This window comes from Diadema antillarum, unplaced genomic scaffold (assembly GCF_040938485.1).
Source record: "Diadema antillarum isolate AM-2024a unplaced genomic scaffold, OU_Dant_1.0 seq00001998_RagTag, whole genome shotgun sequence".
Classification (NCBI taxonomy): Eukaryota; Metazoa; Echinodermata; class Echinoidea; order Diadematoida; family Diadematidae; genus Diadema; species Diadema antillarum.
The window spans coordinates 148,651-169,972 of NW_027272654.1; the positions used below are offsets into that span (position 1 = coordinate 148,651).

General features: G+C 39.8%; 1 protein-coding gene across 1 annotated transcript in view; it reads right to left on the bottom strand.

Moving 5' to 3' along the window:
- Positions 1 to 20,974, bottom strand: part of LOC139713538 (semaphorin-6A-like) — a gene marked incomplete at its 5' end in the record, with an annotated part of 76,370 nt that extends 55,396 nt beyond the window's left edge. The window contains 3 exons of the mRNA XM_071625262.1: positions 15,643 to 15,789; positions 19,046 to 19,133; positions 20,873 to 20,974. Coding sequence (XP_071481363.1) covers positions 15,643 to 15,789; positions 19,046 to 19,133; positions 20,873 to 20,974 — 337 coding nt within the window. The remainder of the gene's footprint in view (positions 1 to 15,642; positions 15,790 to 19,045; positions 19,134 to 20,872) is intronic.
- Positions 20,975 to 21,322: the final 348 nt, after the last annotated feature.

Genomic DNA, 21,322 nt, shown 5'->3' on the forward strand with positions numbered 1-21,322 from the left:
GGACTACGCACGATCAGACTGATATTAGCAAGTTGATGTCAGCTGCTCAAAGAGGAATTTGACATTTAACGCCATTAGAGACGAGGAGGAGGAACTTGTACCCCGGAGTGAAGACAATGGCTTCCAATTGTCGCGTGGAGATTGCGAACCCGTTCGTTTCTGCCCGTGAGGCAAAGAGGACTCCCGAACACGCGGTGGTGGATGGCATGTTCGGTGGCCATCATTAACGGCTGGGAACCAGCCAATCCACCTGGGAAAGGTGACATGTGGGCGCTGATGGATGGACTGGATGTTCATCAGAACAGTGTGAGCGGTCTTGTTGGTTACGAGCCCCCGATGGTCTCGGGTCTCTTCCCATCTCTTTCTACTTCATCCCAAACACCTTTCTTTTTCTTGTTCGATTCACAATTTGCCTCTGCAAATCTAATATTATACCTTCACATGTGCTGATCTATGACATGTGGAATACTCATGTAATTTTTCATTAGTGCCATCAAGAGCACCAATTGCCTCCCCCCACCCATCTTTTCATCTACTCATTACTTCGCACGTATCAATGAGATGCACGCTCCTATTTCAATATAAACTCATAGAAAGGTAAGCTGATGCCATGCAAAAACATGGCACAGACCATGCACAATCAACTCGATACCATATATTGCTGATAATGAAAACAGGAATAAATCTGCATCCAGTAACCTTAAGAAAGCCATTTGCACCACAGGGTAGTGCGAATCGATGGCAAAGGAGCAAGATAGCGCACAACCACTTTCTTGAATGAACTTCATTACTGCACAGGCCAAACAGTGCCACGTCTACGTAGCACAGGTGTGAGTTTTTAAAAAAAAAGTGGACTGAAATGAAAAAAGATAATTTTCAGGCTGTCGATCTGACTGGAAAAAAAAATTAACTTTGCAGACCTTGGCGTGTGAAGTTCTCTTCCACACACGTTTCCTTTCTTTGTGCCCACCACCATGAGAAAAAGATTACAAACATTTTCAGTGCAAGGACAATGTGTACCACTTCGCTGCAGACTTTTGTAGAGCCTGTTATAAAGTTATAGAGGAAACAATCTTTCAAAAAAAAAAAGTCCCCCCAAAAAGTCAGATCCTCTCTTTGTCTGATTAAGCAGCTTCCAGCTAAAAGCTCTTATTTGTTAAACAAGAGGGAGGACAAAATGAAATAGGTTTATTGGAGCTTAAAGCGATGACTAATGTGATAATCATGTCAATACACCTTATTTGCTGTTAGTTGTAGCATGTAACATACAGCTCTGAGAAGTGTTACAATTCTGTCTTTTATAGTTTTGAGACAAATGGGATGATTACTCCCATGAAGTGTAGAGAGTGAAAGAAGATCGGGAACAAAGAGTGAATAGAGAGGAAAAATGCAACAGAATAGAGAATGAATTATAGAGTGAATAGAGAATGAATAGAGATTGAATATAGAGAAATAGAGCAAAAACATAGAGAATGAACAGAAAATAAAAAGCATAGAAAATGAATTGAATATAAGCACAGATAGTGAACAGAGAGTGAATAGAGAATCGTGGAATAGAAATACCACGATAATAGATAATGCAGTGTACGATGGGAAGTGTGCCAGGTCATGTGAGTGAGATGATATACTCCACTGTACCATCGATGGTATCATGTGACAAAATTCACACTCAATTCTCGCATGCATCTTTTGTGCAAAAGTCTATTTACCATCCTGAAAACCATGGTTTTTCGTAACATTTCTTGTGGTGTATTTGTATTCATATGAAAAAATTACCATGCAAATAAATGGCAAGGCATTTCACCGTATAAGTGTGAATGCACCTTATCATAATTTCTCAATGAAAAAAAGCCAATACTTCAGCCGAAACACACGATACATGTTAGCTTGACCTAAAAAAAAAGGTCATGCTAAGAGGTGATTTCTGGGAAATTTGAAAGACTGAAAGTGAAAGTTATTGACTTGAAATATATTATCCTTGAAAACATAGATAGTACAGATGGCACATACCGGTAGAAAAAAAAAAAAATCAGCCAAAACCAAATATGAACTTTCACTCAGTTGAAGGAAGATTTTCAGCTTTAGAGTGAAGAAATTACTTCTTTTCTTTCTTTATTTTTTCAAATGAGAAATTCTCCAGATCAATTCTTGACAGTGCATCCTTTCTTTAGTGTGCGCAGCAAGGTGCATGGAATCTTTCATGAATATCAGTACAAAATTATTTAGAGTACATTTGTTGTCTTTGGGAGGGGGGGGGGAAGGGAAGGAGGGAGGTGGCTATAAGATGTCTTTTGAGAATGGGAATAGGACTGACTGCTTCTCTTGGCCATATGTAGAAGATAACTGGTGAAGGCTATGGGTGCACTCCCATCGGGGGGGGGGGGGGGGGGGGGGGGGGAGGTCTGCTCTGGTCTCTGGCTGCCTTTATGAACTTTCCCATGTTTGAAACACGTTCCATACCCACTACCAAAATGCGTTTACAAACACTTTTGGGATCGCCTTTCTCACGTTGTTGCGTTTATCACATCTGTTGTGAGCTGATTGGGAGGCCTTGTCACTGCGCCGCTCCATTGCACAGTTTGACCCGAGGAGAGGAGATGTGTAGTTGGCAGTGGTTGGAGCGAGCTGGTCCAAGCTATAAATGCATTTCAAAACCACTGTGCCTTCATCAACTCTACAGAAACACTTTTCTGGCTCTAACGTGTTTGTGATCGCAAATTTTTCGGCGTTTCAGAAATGTCTCTCCAACCCCATAATCAAGACAGCTTTGTGTTTATCAAGTGCCCAAAACTCCCGGAAAGTTGTTCGGAAACCTTAATTCTGAGCCAGAAGTGAGTTGATTAATTCACCCTCTGACTGCAAAGTTCTGAAAGAGATGACTGATATGTGAAATGGCCAGAAGCATAGTTTCATCTTTTACGGATGACCAAGGGTACTTTTATTCACAGCAAATGTTGACTGTCAAATATGGGTCACATAAGTCTCATTTTGGAGGCAAATTCTTACCAAATGCTGATGATAATGTGCCATTTATCATCTGATAGAATCAAAATTTATCACTGACTTTATTTCCTTTCAAATACTGTGTTATGGTATAGAATATAGGGTAAGTCGGGGTAATATATTCACAGGTTTTGCTATATATGCATTTACCAGTGTGCCAGTGTATCCCTACCAAATTCAGATAAGAAGCAGATGACAAATGTGGATTCATTGACTAATAAATGACTTCTATAGCTTACTTATTTCCAATAAAAAAAAATAACATTAATCTTTCTTCATTAAATAGCAGTACGGCAGGACCTGTGACAAATTCCTTTTTATCCCACCCTGCAAAACTCACTTTGAGCTAGATATATTGACACTTTGGTAATTTATGAGCTTTTTTTTTTCCAAGACCCTTTCTGCAATCTCTTCCTCAAAAAGCCACTTGAAAAAGCTGCATGGTGCCATGTGTTCACGCATGATTTAGAAACTTGAATCGTCTGGATATTTCGGCAAAAATGGTTTGATGAATTGTCCCCTTTAATTGATGGGGTACCATGGACGGCTGCACACACCATGCTTCGTTAGCCCCTCAACGGGCCATGCCGGGGTCAGGGGTCACCGCCAGGGCTTTCCAGTTGGTTGAGACTAGGGACACACAACAGCATCTTTAAAAGTTCACACTGTGTGTGAGAGGGAGAGAGATATTGCAGCATGAAATATGGGATATCACTGATGCACCCCTGGGGGGGGGGGGGGGGGGGAATTAGGCGGCGCCCGAGGGCTGCACTCAAAAATATTGACAACATCGCTATCAATTTCCCCATCAACATGCATGCTGCATATAAATGGAAGACATAGTATGGCGCTACATGCAGACTACCCTTGCCGTCGAAACATTACCGCAACATACAAATGGAAAAAAAAATTATGACGTGACTGTTAAAAAAAACAACAACATATACACATATTCCAAATTCTGACTTGCAAGTCATGCGGTTAACATGTATTGAGAAGTTTTATGAATCCATAGATAATGCTGATGTCACCACAATCATAGTATACAAAAAAAAATCACATTAATCCCTAGACTGAGCAATAAGGAGTGTTTCAAGTGGCAAGAGGACCATGATGTACAAAAAAATCCCCAGCCTATGCTAATATCGTCTGTTGAGAATGATAAGGGCATTAAGTTGCCACAAAATCCAGTGTTCAAGACCACTTAACGCCCTTCTCATTCTCAACAGACGATATGCTCTTAGTGACTGAAATATAGACAAGAAGAAATCTTCCTGTTGTTGTTTTTTTTTTGTTTGCCTCCCACTGCAATTATTCACCAGTTTTCAATTGGATAGGACTTAATACAACACCTCAGCATTCAGTAATCTTCATCATCGATTATGACTTCCACTTTCCCTACATGGAGTATGGCTCAAGATTCAGTTGAAGGATCTCGGGAGTCACACACTTCGACCACAATGGAAGGCTTGATGATGACTGTGAAATTGATGCTACATTTCATCAAGGATGGCCGCCATTCACAATGTGAGATGTTTTCAGACTTCTTCCACATCTTCAGTTCAGTCACTCTCACAGACACAGCCAGCTGTGGCACTGTAACATCCCTTTGATTTTCAGTTCTCGTCAATCTCTACTCGGGCAAAAAACAAAAACAAAAAGCAGTGACATGTCCCTCTCACATATTGTGTGTCATCATGTGCCAGTAATCAGGCAATAATACTTCCAGTGCTCCAGCACTCCACTACACTGGCTGGTCATTAGATGTCCAGATGGTCGGTGGAGCCTGAATGTTTCACACATTTATTTACAATTTAATCTTTTCTGGAGAGGTGTACTGGGCGATTTAGCATCAGAACAGAAAAACAAGATATTAAATCTTGCCTTGTAAACTCAAACTTTCACAAAGAGACTCAATGCCCTTCTTCAATTCAATGCATTATTATGGACAAAAATAGTGTCAAGGGGTGTGATCTTAAGAAGAAATGATGCCAGCTTTAATACTCTGCCCTGATTCCTGTTTACCTATGCTAGTGCACCTCTTTCTGGCATGTTTTGATTCGTTAATACCACATTAATCACTATTGGATTTTTAAAAATATCTTTGAGGGGCATAAATGTCTCGCAACGCCTACTGCTAAATTACATCAAAGTTCCGTCCTCATTGTCTTTCTAGTTCTAAAGGCCTGAACACTTACAGCAGCCCCTGCCCTAGATGTGTTCTTTCCCACAGACCCTGGCCAAGGCACTTAACAAAAGAGGGGTGGGGTGCCTTGAAAGTTAATCAATTACGGTGCCATTTGACACCTCCAATTTGTCCTGACAGTCGTGATTAATTTCTTGCCCCTTGGATTCAGCACTGGTAATGTGGTGGACGGACAGTACATGACAGGCGCCAAGTTATGTCACAAACAGGTGACATATGGACAGATGAAATGGAATGGTGTATTTATTGAGCGTGCATGTAGGGGGTGAGGGGGTGGGGGTAGAGATTTTGTTTTGTGTTGACACACAAATGTGCATGCTATACAGAAAATTACTTTCACTTTTTTTTTGCAGTTCAGGGAATAATTTTCCTGGTATCGCATCGCAATTTGCTATGCATTTTTGCACCTCTGCTACACAAACTAACTTTTGTTTAGCAGTTTTCTTCCATAGAAGTGTACAGGATACCATTTGAAATATTGTTCATCAGCTGAAATTGCTAATCAAATCTGAGTTGGAAAATTATACCCTGCAGTTGGTACAGATTTTTTTGAGATAAGGGAAATTGATATATATGTATGTATTACTGTACTATAACAGTCAATCAAATACAAAAAAATTAATAAATCTAAACTGATTTGTGTATATAATTTAAGATTGCAGATTTCAAAGTGCATTGTAATTGTTTTGGTTGATACTATTTTTGCACATTATTTTAATGATTGTGCTTGCATGTGTTTATTGTTCATATAGGGCTTCTGTGAACAAAATAATGTTTAACTCTGTCCCACAAGTGACAAGCCAAAGGCTGATTGACATACATAACTTTTAATGTATGCTCTCAACTAGTAATGAAATTACATTTTGGGTTATACAGATATTGTTCTCAAAGTAGTATTTAAAAAGATAAATGGGACAAGATTCTTTTAGTTTACTCAACCAGTAATCATATTACATTAGGGTTATATGGCTACTTTCTCACAGTGGTATTTAAAGAGATAAATGGGACAAGATAAGTTTGGTTTACTCAACCAGTAATCAAATTACAGCAGGGTTATATTGCTACCTTCACACAGTAGCATTTAAAAAATAAATTGGACAAGATACTTTTGGTTTTGTGTTACGTACACTTTCCTTGTATTGCTTAATATTTCTGTCATCATTTTGTAACTTGACAAGACAAGAATGCGACATTTTCTGAAGTGAAAGTGACATTGATATATAGCTTTACAGTTTCATGAGAGACAAATTAATGACAAGGACGTATCGGATACCTCTGCTTGGTTATGAAAACAATAAACCCCCATTGACTGCACATCATGATCTATCATGAGAGTTGAGTTGATTTGATTTGATGTGATGTGATTTGATTTGATTTGATTTGATTTACTCTCTGTATGCCATTTTTTTTTCAAATACATCAATTTTCTGCAATTTCATTAGCACTGTACAAAATAGCAGTAGTATCAATACTTTCAACAATTATCATCATTTTTATCAATCATACAATACATCTGTACGATATAATTACATGATCTGTAATATAATTACACGAGATGGGGCCAACGTATTGAAAACTCTCTTCAAGAGCATCCACGGGATGACACCGGAATTTCTTCATTCCAGCTGATGCTGAGGACTTTTGGTTCCCGAGAATTTACAGAAATGTGACTGCCCTTGACTCTGCGAGGCATTCTGCTATGATCCTGATTGCCTTGCTCGGCGATTGCTAACGACAGGTCTTACAGTAATTTTGGGGGATGTAGCCTTGACTGTTGATTTTAAAAGGTACTTTCAAATGAACAAGCAAATTTACTGGCTCAAAAACTCCCCATTTAAAAAGTTATTCTGCCACTGCCTCAGGAACGATTGTGAGGCAGTTGTTGAGCTCACGATAAGGGCAAAGTCTGCCTTCCTACATACAGGTATGTGTATTTTCACGACACCTAGCAGCATATGCTGTGACTGACTACGCCGTAATCTGAGCCTCAATTTCTAGCTATCTCTTCCAAAATCTTACTAGCCTTATTGGTCACATTTTCTTTTGGTTTCCTTTTAAGATATTTCTCGTCAAACATTCATCTTCCCATCGTGCAGTGCCAAGTGTCTAGTGGTACAATACTTCCACTGGTATTTTGAGTCTACTTCGGCATGCATGCTGATCATATCTCATTCTTGACGGTGCCATGTAGCATTTGCAAGGCTCGATTTCTCATCACCGTTTCTTGCAAAAGTACGAGCCTCTCTGCAAAGTAATTTCTTCTTTTATAGACTCGATTTCTCATCACCGTTTCTCGCAAAAGTACGAGCCTCTCTGCAAAGTAATTTCTTCTTTTACATGCAAGATGTTCGTGACTGTGGTGAATGTCAGGCAGTGAGGAGATGAAATGGAGGAGATTCTCAGAGATACCCTCACCTATCTTAAAGAGTGCTTCCAATGGCAGTTAAAACACATTAGCACTGTCACAGGCCTTTTGCACTATTAAAGGCAGAGAGGTAAACCTTGGATGTAATACAATATCCGGGAAGGTATTTTATATGAGACACATTGTATTACCATTTGCATGGTCTTTACATCAATTTACACTCCATTTCTTTTTCTTTTTTTTTGTATCATGATTGAAAGAAATTCCTGCTACTGTTTCCAATATGGAACTCCAAGTTTTTTAAAAGACTTGATGGAGTATGAAGATCATCCTACAGAGCTAAATACAATCTGTACCACAAAAGAGAGGACAAAAAATACACCGCCCCCCACAAAAAAGAAGAGAGAGAGAAAACTAGAAATGTCGCTATGGCGACTGATGCCTCCGCCATAATGCATGATTCTCCCAATATGTGCATAGTACAATGTCTTCACAATGTGTGATGACAGTTTCACATAACTGGCAAAATACCGAAATAACAGGGGTGTCAGAAATATCTTGAATGTTCACTTTCCACGAACTGGTTTGCTATAACTGTCTATTAAAGAGTGCAGGTACACATATTTGGGGAATTGAAAATTTTTACTTGACTTCTGACCGACCTTATTATGAGTTTATGCATTGAGTATAATTTTCAAGGTATGAAGAAAGAGTGTAATTACAGTACAAATTATATATATTTTTTTGCATTTAAACCTGACTTTTGAACCTTAACCTTTGACCTTTGACCCTCTGACTGGAAATTGCCAAGAGAATCTCCATTAAGAAAATACATGTACATATATCAAATTTTAAAACTAATAATGCAATCATTGCATATACTAGTATATGAGGGAAATAGTAACATTTTGAGGAGTTGACCTTGACCTTTGACCCCCTGACTATTGACCCATGACCCCTAAATTCCCTAGATAATCCCTGCCAGTCAGTACATGCATATGTACCAAGTTCCATGAAGATACATTGAACCATTTGCGAGAAAAGTGATATTGCAACATTTTCACCTTACCTTTGACCTTTGACCTTAAGACATGAAACTCTCTCTAAAGAATCTTTACGCAGTAGTACATGTATACACTAAGTTTCAAGAAAATAACTGTGGGCATTGCATAGATATGGGGGAAATAGCAACATTTTTAGCATTTGACCTTGACCTTTTGACCTTTGACCTCTTGCCAATGTCACTAAAACCTACTCAACTAATTGTCCCATCATACATCATCCTTGGACCAAGTTTGGTGAAAGCTGCTTCATCCAGTTTTGAGTTATCACATATACAGATAAATTTTAGGATTTGACCTTGATCTTTGACCTTTGACCTCGGTCCGATTTCACTGAAAAACTAATCAAGTAATCGTCCCATCATATATCATCCTCCAACAAAGTTTGGTGAAATTTGCTCCACCCAGTCTTGAGTTATCGTGTAAACGGATACAATTTCATGATTTGACCTTGAACTTTGACCTTTGACCTTTAGCCGATTTCACCCAAAATCTAATCAAATCATTGCCCCATCATACTTCATACTTGGACCAAGTTTGGTAAAATTCCAGTAAATATTACTCAAGTTATCGCGTAAACGAAAGCGGACGGACGTACGGACGTACAGACGTACGGACGTACGGACGTACGGACGTACGGACGTACGGACGGACGGACGGACGGACAACCCGAAAACATAATGCCTCCGGCACCACTTCGTGGCGGAGGCATAAAAAAAGGGGAGGAATATCACAATATCATATCCTTGACTACGCTGATGTAGTCCAGGGCCCTGCATCATCTTGAAAAGCATTCACAGCATTCAGAACTTAAGTGTTTTTTCATCTGACAAGGTAAAGGACAGAGTGACATCCAAACAGCTGTGAGCATTTGACTCGTCATGGCAAACGCTGCAATTACCATAACTGATGCTGACAGCTATTCTCTCTCTCTCTCTCAGACAGGGCCTATGTTTACATCCTGTCTTCTTGCGCGGAATCTCACACAGGGCCCAGTTTGCTGCATCTTGCCAGCTCATGCACAAAGTCAAGGGCACGACCACAAGATGGTATCCATTCTCTCTTCCACTATGCTGGAGATCACAGTTACAGGCGACAACGTTTCTGCACGTCAGATATAAGAAACTGATCAATTCTGCCACGATGACATGTGTGTGCAGTAATTTGTCGAAAGAAGCCATGTCTCTGCACAGAAGCCAGGGGTTGCCTAGAGACGCATGCTGCACAATGGGACAATGCACGGAATCAGACAGCGAGCTATGTAATTATTGTACCATCACTCTGCAGTCCACTGCAGACCAATTTTTGTCTTATCACAGCAAGCTCAACAGCTTCACGGATAGCAACAGACCGATGTCCACCTTGGATTGACGCTAGACCATGGAACCATAGAGCCGGCCAAAGCTTTGACTGCACAATGTGGTCAGCCTGTTGCTTGCTACTTCATACATATTTCATGTGCATCTCAATCATGAGCGTGTGGTCAGTAAATAAACTGAACAAGACAGACTCAAGTAGTATACTTTTTCACAAAATCTTATATTCAAATTTCACGATATTTTCTGCAGGCAAGGGTATACCTCATGATCTCCAGGAGTGAATTTCCTTTATGAACTCGTATCCAGCAACGGTCGCTGAGCAGAGATATTGGTATTCATTCACCATGGCCCTATCAGTTGCGCCCCATTACTCTGATGCATGGTTTAAGACACGAGAGCAAACATACCTTAAAGTTCTTCTACAGGTTCAATAGGGACATGTAATTCCACAAAAAACGGGTAGAATCTTGGTATTGGTGACAAAAAGAATTGTGCATTCATGAACAATAACCTTAGAATAAAGTAATGAAACTTGTGGAAAACCATTAAGACATATAACATCAAACATCCATCAAATAGGCATGACAAAGGCACACTAGTGAAATTCATGACATGAAAAACTTGTTACAGTGTAGGTGCATCCAATGCAACTGCCTTTATATCTACAACAGAACATGCAATCTTCTGCCGCATGGCTGCGAATTAAATAGTGACATTTTTCACAATATCTTTGCCGATGATTTTGGGAGACGTTATTTCAGCTTTGCGAAATCCCAACCTTTGGCCATGGGGAAAAACAGAGGAAAAGATCTTCGTCGTGTAATGTATTCAACGATTTGAGATTTTGCGCCAAGTCTTCTGCTGTAACATAGCGACTGCCATCAAGATGCAATCTAATGGCTTTCTACCGCTCTGTCTCGTTATAATGAGGCTCTCGGGAGCACAAGGTCGGGAGCGGACTGCTAATAATTTCTCATGCCCAGTCTCCGTAACAGTGTGAGAGATAAAAATATCCATAATCACACGAGGCAAGAATAAACAGGGCATCAAGGATTCTTTGTGCTTGCACACATATCTTACTACCCTACACACGACAAATGCACTTTTATTGAAGGGGGGGGGGGGGGGACGGGTTGTCGATTTTCATCAGCAACGACATTTCACCACAGTGAAATCTGAACAGAACCCTTAATCCATGAACAGCAAATTGACAATAAGGAAAAAAGAAATAATTTTTCGCAAGTCTTTATTTTGTACTCTCAGTCACAAATATTTTGTTCGGGTATAATGTCTGTGAAAAGACCATCTTGTGCTGGAGGTTTGCATATCCAGCCATCGACAAAATATGCATGAACAAATGGAAGCATTTTCTTTCTTATTTGAAGGTTTCCTTTTATTTGCGTGGACAAGGTTCAAATCCAATTACTGTTTTTTTAAGTCAAGAAGGGTCTGCTTTCTCAGGAATATCTTACACCAGTGCACTGAGGTGAATGACGTAAGCTGTCAACCACAAAAGGCCACCACATGAGAGGCTATTTCAAGCGGATGACATTTCCAAATGTTCCACAATGTTATGCAAATTGGGAGCAGTTGCCATTGAGTAGTAGTATCCTATTGTTGATGCGAGCTGGTGACCTTTTCTGACCAAGTTCAAGGCAGGTGGTGGAAACTATTGAATTAACTGAAGAAAAGCGCACGATAATGCTATGTACAGCCATAATCATCATGACACGAAGAAATTCCTCAAAACCACAAAAAGCATGCTCGTAAAAGAACATTGGTAAATAATCGTCACTGTCAGAGGAAGTAGTCAGAAGTGGATGTGAAGTCACAAAAGGAGGAATTCCCATTCTAAATGAACAATTCCCACGCTTCATTTCATGTCGTTTCGCGGTAAAGCTCTTTTTTCTTAAATGGCAAATGGTAAACGTCACTTAATTGATAAACCCTTAATGCAATCAAAAGAGCTGACCAGTTAAAGCCACCCTGCCAGACCTTTACAGTACAGCTTATGTATGCTGAAGCAATTTGTGACCACTCTGGCACTGTAATTGCGACCTGCCCCAATAGAAAAATCTGCCAAAGGTGTGTGTGTGTGGGGGGGGGGGGGGGGTTGGAGGTGATAGCACAAACTTCACAATGGTCTCATTTACAACTGTGGGAAATTCCATGTGGGTATAATAAAGCGCAAACTCAAAGCAGTGACATCGTTTCATTTCACAAGCAATCTCACTATGTTATCAATCAATATTCATTAACAGCATAGGGTAAGCATTGATTTCAATTACATCACAACGCACTCCCGGGTCAAAGGAAAGAGAGAGGTTTCAAAATGGTTCAAATATACACATACACTGTACATGCATAAATAAACATTAACATTTACATTTTCTTTTCTCTATTATTGCAGTAACTCAATATGTAATGCACACAACATTGGATATGTATGTTTCATGTTCCCCTTTGGAACTTGAATACAGAGTACAGGGTGCGATCTGCACTGTGCCTGTGAAGTCCCTTTTTCTTTTTGCGCTTGTTTACAATGGTAATTACATGGAAAAAAAAAAAACAGAGGAAAATGCACCGAGTAGCAGCAGGCTAAAGTTCTTCCATCCAGAGGCCAACCATATGTCTCTGTGTCAGCCGCTTCGTGGCTTTCCAACCGACATGTGCCTTTTACTCCACATCACCAATAGCCGGACGCAGCGCTTCCTCAATAAAACATCCGTGCTGGTCGCTTATCTGGCCTTAATGCTTTCAACCCTGCGGTCCCAACTGCACGAGGGAGCCCCAAGCACTGAATTTTTCAGGGGGTTGTATTTCTCAGAATGTTGAATAGGTCTGTTTGCCGGGTAGATTGGCTACCTGCACAACTCTTGTTTGAACATCTTAGAATAGACATCTCAGAATCTTGAATATCTTCAAACAACTTACTTGAGGTATCAGATACATGTCACAGGTAGATGGACTAGGTCAAGAAACCTGAACAATAGAGAGAGTAAGAACATTTCCTTTCCTGTGTGTGCCATACTGGATCAACTCTGATAGCTTTCAGGATGTTACATAACATATGCAGTGATAAGGAGTGACATATTTGGTATTATATAGCTGTAACAATTGATCTATGGATTTACGCGTAGACCTGTAATGGACTACAGCTGACTAATGTCCACTTTACAATCATATTATCTCCCAATAATAACATCCACAAAGGCTATGCAGAGCTTGACGACACAGGGGACAATCTTGAGATAACTATGAACTAAATGACACAAAAATGCTCAATTATGTTACATCATATTCCCTCTATTGTGTATGATGTCATTATAATTTTTTTTTTTCATGAGGCTAATATACTGCTCGTCACTTGTTCCCATAGGCTTTAAACAGGGCACAGTGTTATCTGTGGTAGATCAATGATCCGCCGCTATTCAGGAAGCCAGAATTGGAATTGTATTTGTCTAACCCAGCGGGGCGCTGTGCAACGCGAGAACTTCCGAAAGACTAATTGGTTAACTTCACTGGAGTGAGGGTGTGAACTGTGGAGTTGATGAGAGTATCACATGATCCGACAAGTACCGTTTGACTTCTCGCCTGTCACTGGCGGTGCAAGCTTAAACCAGGAAGCCACAAATACTTCACAGGTTTTAACTCCTTCAATTCCATGAAAGTTGTCGTTTTTTTTTTAATTCCCTTTCAGAGCAAACCCTAGTTTCCATCGCACAGCATATCCCGTTTCTATTTTGTTTAACCCTCAAGTTTTTATTCAAATGGCAATCACATCAAACGCTTGAAAAAGTGTGAAATAATTTTTGTCTCCACAGCAACACAAATCAAATAGTTGCAAATGATATGCGTACACATCTAATGTAGATATCAAACACCAACTTTTAATTTCTATTTCTAATCAATTTCCTTGTCTTGTCTGGTTCAAGTGTGTATTTTGTTCAAGTGGCTCACAAATATGACAATTCACAGAAAATGTGGATTAAGTTTTGTGTAACAAAGCAAAGAATGCAAATAGCAAATTTAAAGGCGCTGATATATGTCATTAATCTAAATCTTGGCAGCTTCTTCAGCTAATGCCTCTGACACTCCACAAGAAAGGCAAGGTTAATAAGGGGGAAAAAAAACCCACTAAAAACTAACCAACACAGGCCTCTGTGCACAGGTGAAGAAGGCAGACGTGAAGAAGCTATTAAGATCGAATTCCTTATGCACATGAAATGGCTCGGCACCGTCTCTCGAGTCGTAAACCGACACACGCATACATCTTGCAGCCACTCTTCCCCAGCGGCTAAACACCATCTCGACAGCCACATGCAGGCACGTGGGGTCTGGGACAGAGCAGAGTGCCTGAAGATGTCCCCGTAAAATGCTCTGTGAGCGCAAACCCATTAGCAAATAGGCAGACAGCCATACATTTTGTATTTGCGCACCTGATGCCCCCGTTCATTTCCAGCCATATTTTCCCCTCCAGTCACACGGCACGGGATGAGAGAATGCCCTGTAGCGAAAGTGCATGTGGTGGTGCTTTCATGTCCCCAGCAGATTTCTTTTTTTTTTTTAAGTTTTAAAAACCCTGTCTAGAAATACTCTAGGCACAGCATTGGGGGACACTGATCATAAGTCGTGGGTGATGGGTGACTGTTGATAATTCATACCGTCAATTTCATTCTAACGAAAAAGACCAGGGGCCCGTTGCATAAAAGTTACAATTATGGTAACTTTGCCATTTAATGGTAACTACCATGGTAACAATACTCAACAGCCAATCAATATCAAGAATTCCATGGAAGTTACCATTGGATGGCAAAGTTACCATAATAGTAACTTTTATGCAACGGGCCCCAGATGTATATGTTTAATACCGCTCATCAATTATTGAAGTGATCTGGCACGAGACACACAGATTATAACACATTCCCCTACTTATGTCACAAGGAGCAACGTGGTGCGACGAACAGCTCTTATTTTGTACCCACGCAAAAAGGCGTATCCTCTCCCACGGAAATATTTCTTCTAGTTTCTTTTGGTAACATGAGAAATGGCTATAAGAAACCATGAGTCACACACTCAATGACTGAACAGTTCTAAATAAAAAAGAGGAAATGAACAAAAGAACATGCTCCTTCACTTCAAGTATGTTTTCTCGGAATATGTTAACAGCATCCCAGAAGCACTTCTACGGACAATAAAAGTGCTGTAATGACCATGAAATCATATTTAGAACACCGAAACATTTGATGTCGGGCAGATCTGTTCTTGAATCCGCCCTCACATTGCTCCGAAATCACAACTGATTGCATCAACTTTCCTTCGCCTCCATGTACTCTTCAAGTGAACATCAATTTTGTAGCTGCATTCATCCTCCTCTACTGACTTGTATAATTATAGTCTTTCTTCAAGTCTCTTCCTCCCCTTGATCTATTCCCTTTGGCACGCAACCGCGCCCTCTCACATCGGGTTGGTACAGACTCGGCCGACCTGACATTCGCGTGTGCATATGACAATGCATGATATACATGGCACCCGGCTCGCACCCGCCGCAGTATATATATCATGCATTCACCATACGTGTACGCAACTGGGACACCGCAATTAATGATGAGTGTTTTGTCAAGTTGGATCGGTCTATAAAAGAAGAGGAGCTGGAATGGAAAAAGGGGGGGGGGGGTTGAACCTTACCTGAGCTGCCCTCGATCCAGTTCGAGTTGTCTGTGTCAGTACGGACCATGCTCTCGGTCTGCTGGTCGGGACGCACCGTGGTGCGGCTGATGGCAAAGTCAAACTCCCTCTTGGTGGGGGCCCCTGAGAACACGACCAGGTTCTCACCTAGATAGAGAGAGAGAGAGGAGAGGTTCAAGAGGGAAATGGAGAATGAAAGGGAGAGATAAATAGATGGATAAATAGATAAATAGATGAATAGACATATTTAGATAGATAAACAGATGGAGAGAGACAGAAAGAGAGAGACAGAAAAATGTAGATAGAGAGCAAGAGGCAAAAAGAGATAAATAGATAGATAGAAAGATAGATAGATAGAAAGATAGATGGATGGATAGATAGATAGATAGATAGAAAGATAGATGGGTTGATAAATAGAAAGAAAGATGGGTTGATAGACAGAAAGATAGATGGGTTGATAGATAGAAAGATAGATAGATGGGTTGATACATAGACAGATTAACAAGGATAGAGAAGCAGATAGATACAGTGATACATACAGAGCAAGAGAGAGGGGGAGAGAGGAGAGAGATGATAGAGAGGGGAAAGGATTGATAACAGGAAGAGAAATATAATAGATATGATGTTGACAAAGGAACAGGGTGTCAGACAGATCGAGATAGAGGTAGATCAGTCGGTAGACAGGTAGGGTAAACAAATGGATAGATAGAGAGATGGGTGGAAATGTGGAAGTACTGTACATTGAGACTATCATAAAAATGCAAAGTGAATTAGTGTAAAGCAAGATATTTTTGTGGCATGAAATTTTCACAAATTGGGGCTGACGGCCTTTCTCGTGGCATGAAATTTTCGCAAATTGCCATTGGTATTCAATGCATATAGCGTAGACAAGAACATTCGTACACGTGCATTTTAATTTTGCAATCTTGGCTCTCCCAAAATTCATGAAATTAAAATGCATGCGAACATTTCTGGTTTTACAGTACATATAAACACACAAATATTATTTTAACAGCAATAATAAACACTACAAACTGATTGATCATAATGATGATACAACTACTACAACTAATAATGATAAGAATAATGAAAACAATATTTACAGTAGTTTTACTTGTCAAGACCAGCCTCACAGACCTGTTATTGGCAAACCTTTAAAAAGTCTATATATGTTTATTTCCTTAAAAGTCATATACTTGAACTGTAAGTTCTAATCAAACACTAACAAAAAACTACTTTAAATGTCCCCCCCCCAAAAAAAAAAAAAAAAATCATCCTGTGTAGACAAACAATTGAACTTGCACTCTGAGCATGTGCATCTATGTTGTTTGTTTTGCAATTAAAACATATATGCACACATACAAATACAGGAAACTGCTTTCCCTCACTGGCTGTGTTCACCAAGTAAAAATGGGTTAGCCATCCATATTGTTTTATTTCCCTTCTTCGGGGGGGGGGGGGGGGGGAGGGGGGGGGGGGAGGGGGGGCCATCTCCCTTTGCATCATTGTGTTTTCTTTACATTTGTTTATTTGTTTGTTTGTTTTTTTTTGGGGGGGGTAGGAGAGGAGAGGAGGTGGTGAGGTTGTAGTATATATGTTAATGTGTGTTTTTTGTTTTGTCTCACTTTTTTGGTTTTCTTCTTCAGGAGGCAGTCCTTGGTTCATACCTCATTTAGCCCAACTCCTGACACATATGGGAGTGTTATTTAAGGTCACGCGCTGCTCCACTGGAGGAGCAGTGCATAATCTCACTCCTGGTGTGTGGACAGCGGTATATTTGGTGGGCGGAATATTCATAAGGTGCCTCCGATTTCTCCAAAGAGTGTTAAAGGGAGGAAAGGCGACCCATGTTCCCCGGATGTTGCTAAATCTCTTTAACAGAAAAGTCCCGCTTGAATTGTCAGAGGGTACAGCAGTAGCAACAACAACAAAATATCTTGTCTCAGCTGCCAATCACGGATGCGGCATAAGCCACTCAATTTTATCATCTGCAATAAATTGCTTGTTCACGCACAAGGTGCTTGCAAATATGTCGTAAACTAGGTTAGCCCTCCTCCCTGTCGTTAATACTATTACACTGTACATACATCTTTACAAATTTTCTAATGAAATAGAATAATGCAATTTACAAAATATGGCTGAAAAAAAAAGAAATATAAGACATTCATGAACCCTGAATAAAATTATATAATTCCTCCTAATCATGGGTTTACATAATTTCGTCTTATGGAGATTGGTGATGAAATAATGCAATTGTTTCAATCATACCTAGAGGATCACCGAATCAGAATTATTGCTGTTCAGATCAATGGGGATTATATTGTGATGTATAAGTGATGCCCATTCAAAGACAATCATATCTACATACATTTATCTACAGTAATATATATATATTTTCTCTCTTTACTATATAAAAATGTAAAAAATATGTATATAATTCCTGTATATGTATATCTACATGTATTTAAATACATAAGGGCATATTACACACACACATATGTGGGTGTGTGTATAAAATAATCTTTCTCTCTTCTGGGAGGTGGGATGGGGAGAGAGTAGGAGAGAATAAAGGCTATTAACACTGATTGAGGTATTTTTCCACCAAACAATACGTAAACAACAGATTCTGAAATCTGTGACGCATGCTGACGTCAAGTCCCCATATTCTTGAAGTGTCTCTATCAAGAAAAGATATTTTCCACATCATCTATTATCTGATTGCGGGCAAATATGCCTGTCTCTTTGCCCACTCAATGCTGCCGGAGTGTGCTGCTGAAATTCATACCCCCTAAAAACACAAAGATGCGTGGGTCTCAAATTGGAAACAGATAAGGAAACGGCAACAGTGCTCTTCCTTTCCAGCCAAGGTTCTGGAGTGCATTAAAAAAATAAAATAAAAAATCTTTTGTTCTAATGCCAGAGATCACCAATATCCATTATACGCAAAGCGAATCAAAACAGACAGACTCACTTGGACTAATACACCAGACACTGGGATTTGAGGGAAATACATTTACACACTATTTATTCAATGCAAACACAAATTAAGAACATCTAATGCTTAAAATGAAGATTATTTCAGAGACCACAATAGTAACTGTTGTAAATGCAATTTGCTATCTTGGGAATTAACTCTTCTGTGCGTGTGTTTGCATGTACCTAATTGTATGTACATGTATGTATGCACACTACAATGTATGTAGGTATCTATGAATGTTTAATGCATATACCTGCGTAACTGTTATGGATACACAATACACACTAATTTATATGTACTAATTTACAAATCTAGCATCACAAAGTCTGTCTATGAATGACAACGTCAGTACGTACACGTGTACATCCATTCAGTACATTACAGTATCAGGCATTCATCCTGCATTCATATCATAGCTGAGCTTACCTTGAAACGAGGCGAGAGTTGTGGTACTCTGGTCGGGACTGGATGCTGTGAGACCTTTTCCCTCCCAGCTTGGTCCGATTGTGCCATTCTGTGCAGAGGTTGAAATAAAACATGCGTCGTACACAAACATGGTATACTGTTCATGCTATTGTTACTGTCCCATGAACCGCCACATCATTGATTCCTCACGAAACCAAGGGGACCAACACCCTACCGATGCTTTCCTCTAATTTCTGCTTCTTTGTTTGCTCCTCCTTGTCAGCATGTTTCAGAGTTGCAAAGAAAGGCAGTTTTTAAAAGTGATTCTCCGCTATCGGACGACGAATATCAGAGCATAGACTCATGCTCTTGTCATTGGCAAGATTTAAGCTAGTTTGGGTCATCACATTATGGGATAAGATTTTTAGATATCTTACTTTATTCGTGATGAATCAATCAGAACAAATGTTGACTAAAAGTTCATATGACTTGGAGCATCTCACACATTTCATGGTATGTTTTCAAATTTCTACACATTTTCCCTAAGGAGGACCAATATTGTACCATCATTTTCATTATTGTCAAGTCCTGTATCATTATTCCCACCTTTTGTACATGTCTGGTGGATTTCGACACTTGGAATCCAATTTACATGCATTAGTCTTTGCTATGTTGGGCACACCCTAAGCAAATAGTCCAGTTTCATCACAAACAAATATGATGCATGCCTTTGATACACCAAGATTATTCCTGTAAAGCTTGTCTGACACTTCCGTGAGCTTTGCCTGATATAGCAACAAATATTTCACGCAAACTGGATTGTAAGTGTTGACGGGCATTGACTGAGTATAGTGGGATGGAATAGTTTGTTACCAGATCCTCAGAGGAAATGAGTTTAAATTAGTAATTTGAGCATTAGTAAGCAGACCTATTTTTTTGGTTGTCAAGAACAATCTTTCTTATAAAAGTATGCATACATTTGAAAAATGTTTTGAAAGCAGCACATTTACTCTTTCTCATTTCAAGCTCATTTTTATGCCTGAGAATTTCTTATGTGAAACGGGTGCATGCAGTTGATCCCATTCCCCTTCTGCAGTAAAGACATGATATTTAAAAAAAAAAAAAAAAAAAGTATGTACAAACTGCCGATGAAGTCATAGATCAATTTGAATCAATGTAAGCAGAGAGGAAAGAAAAACATTCTGGCTGAGCATATGAAACACTTAGCTGTTGGCTTGCAACCACTTGGTGCCTTGGGGTTATTGTTGTTCTTTTTTTAATGTTGTTTTCTATGTCACAGGGCCTGGCAAAGTGACAAAAAATAAGAGACTTTTCACAGCAGGCCAACCTGGGGAGAATGAAACTCATCTATATGGTTCCTATGCATGTAAAAGCTTGCAAATTATTAACATTGCAACTTGAACTAATTTAGCCTTATCCTGGGGGCATTTGCCTTGTTGAAATATATGACATATTTGTATTCATGAGTTTTGCTATATGTTGCCAATTATACTGAAGCCAATTTCAGCACAAGACACAAAGGATAGTAGTGTGTACCAGCAGGTGCCCAGTTTTTCCATGTTTTACTGGTCCAACGGTGATTCTTACTGGTCAGGGACCGTCGGACCAGTGCCGGTACGCAGCGTTGCATAATCATGTCTGTGCCCTGAAGATTACACTATTAAAGATACAGCCAAAATTGAAAGTGAACTTGATGCAGTGTGTATTTGAGCACAATGAGTGTGCAGAGTGCTAAAGCTTTATGTCTCCTCAACCACACATACCCAACTTCAACCTTTCATTTGCCTTCTTTTTGCAAATGCCTCTGCCCCCAGACAGAAGACTTACCACAGATGTGACGCATCGTGGGAAGAGCGCATTCGTGCCGCAGAAGATTGATGTCGTGTCGTTCACTTCCAGCACGAACGTGACGTAATTATGGCAATAGTACTGTGAGGGAAAAAAAAGAATAAGAAGATGGTGATACATCAATTGCTCGCTCTGTTTCTCCTATGTTTGTTTGTAAATATTTCCCTCCACACTCGGCTTCTTGAGGGGGATCATCTCATTGGTTTGTTTAGTCTGAGTTTCTGGCGTCCGTGGCAACTTGGTAATGGGCATGCCGCTATCAATTGTAGAAACACATTCTGCACAAGGCTAATCAACAACAAGGGGGTCATCACTTCTCTGACAGGAAATCAAGTTTGAGATATGTTTTTTTTAGGGGGATTAACTGCTGGAATTGGCAAATTGTCAATATCATTATTATCTATTACTCAATTTTACTTCACCACAAAA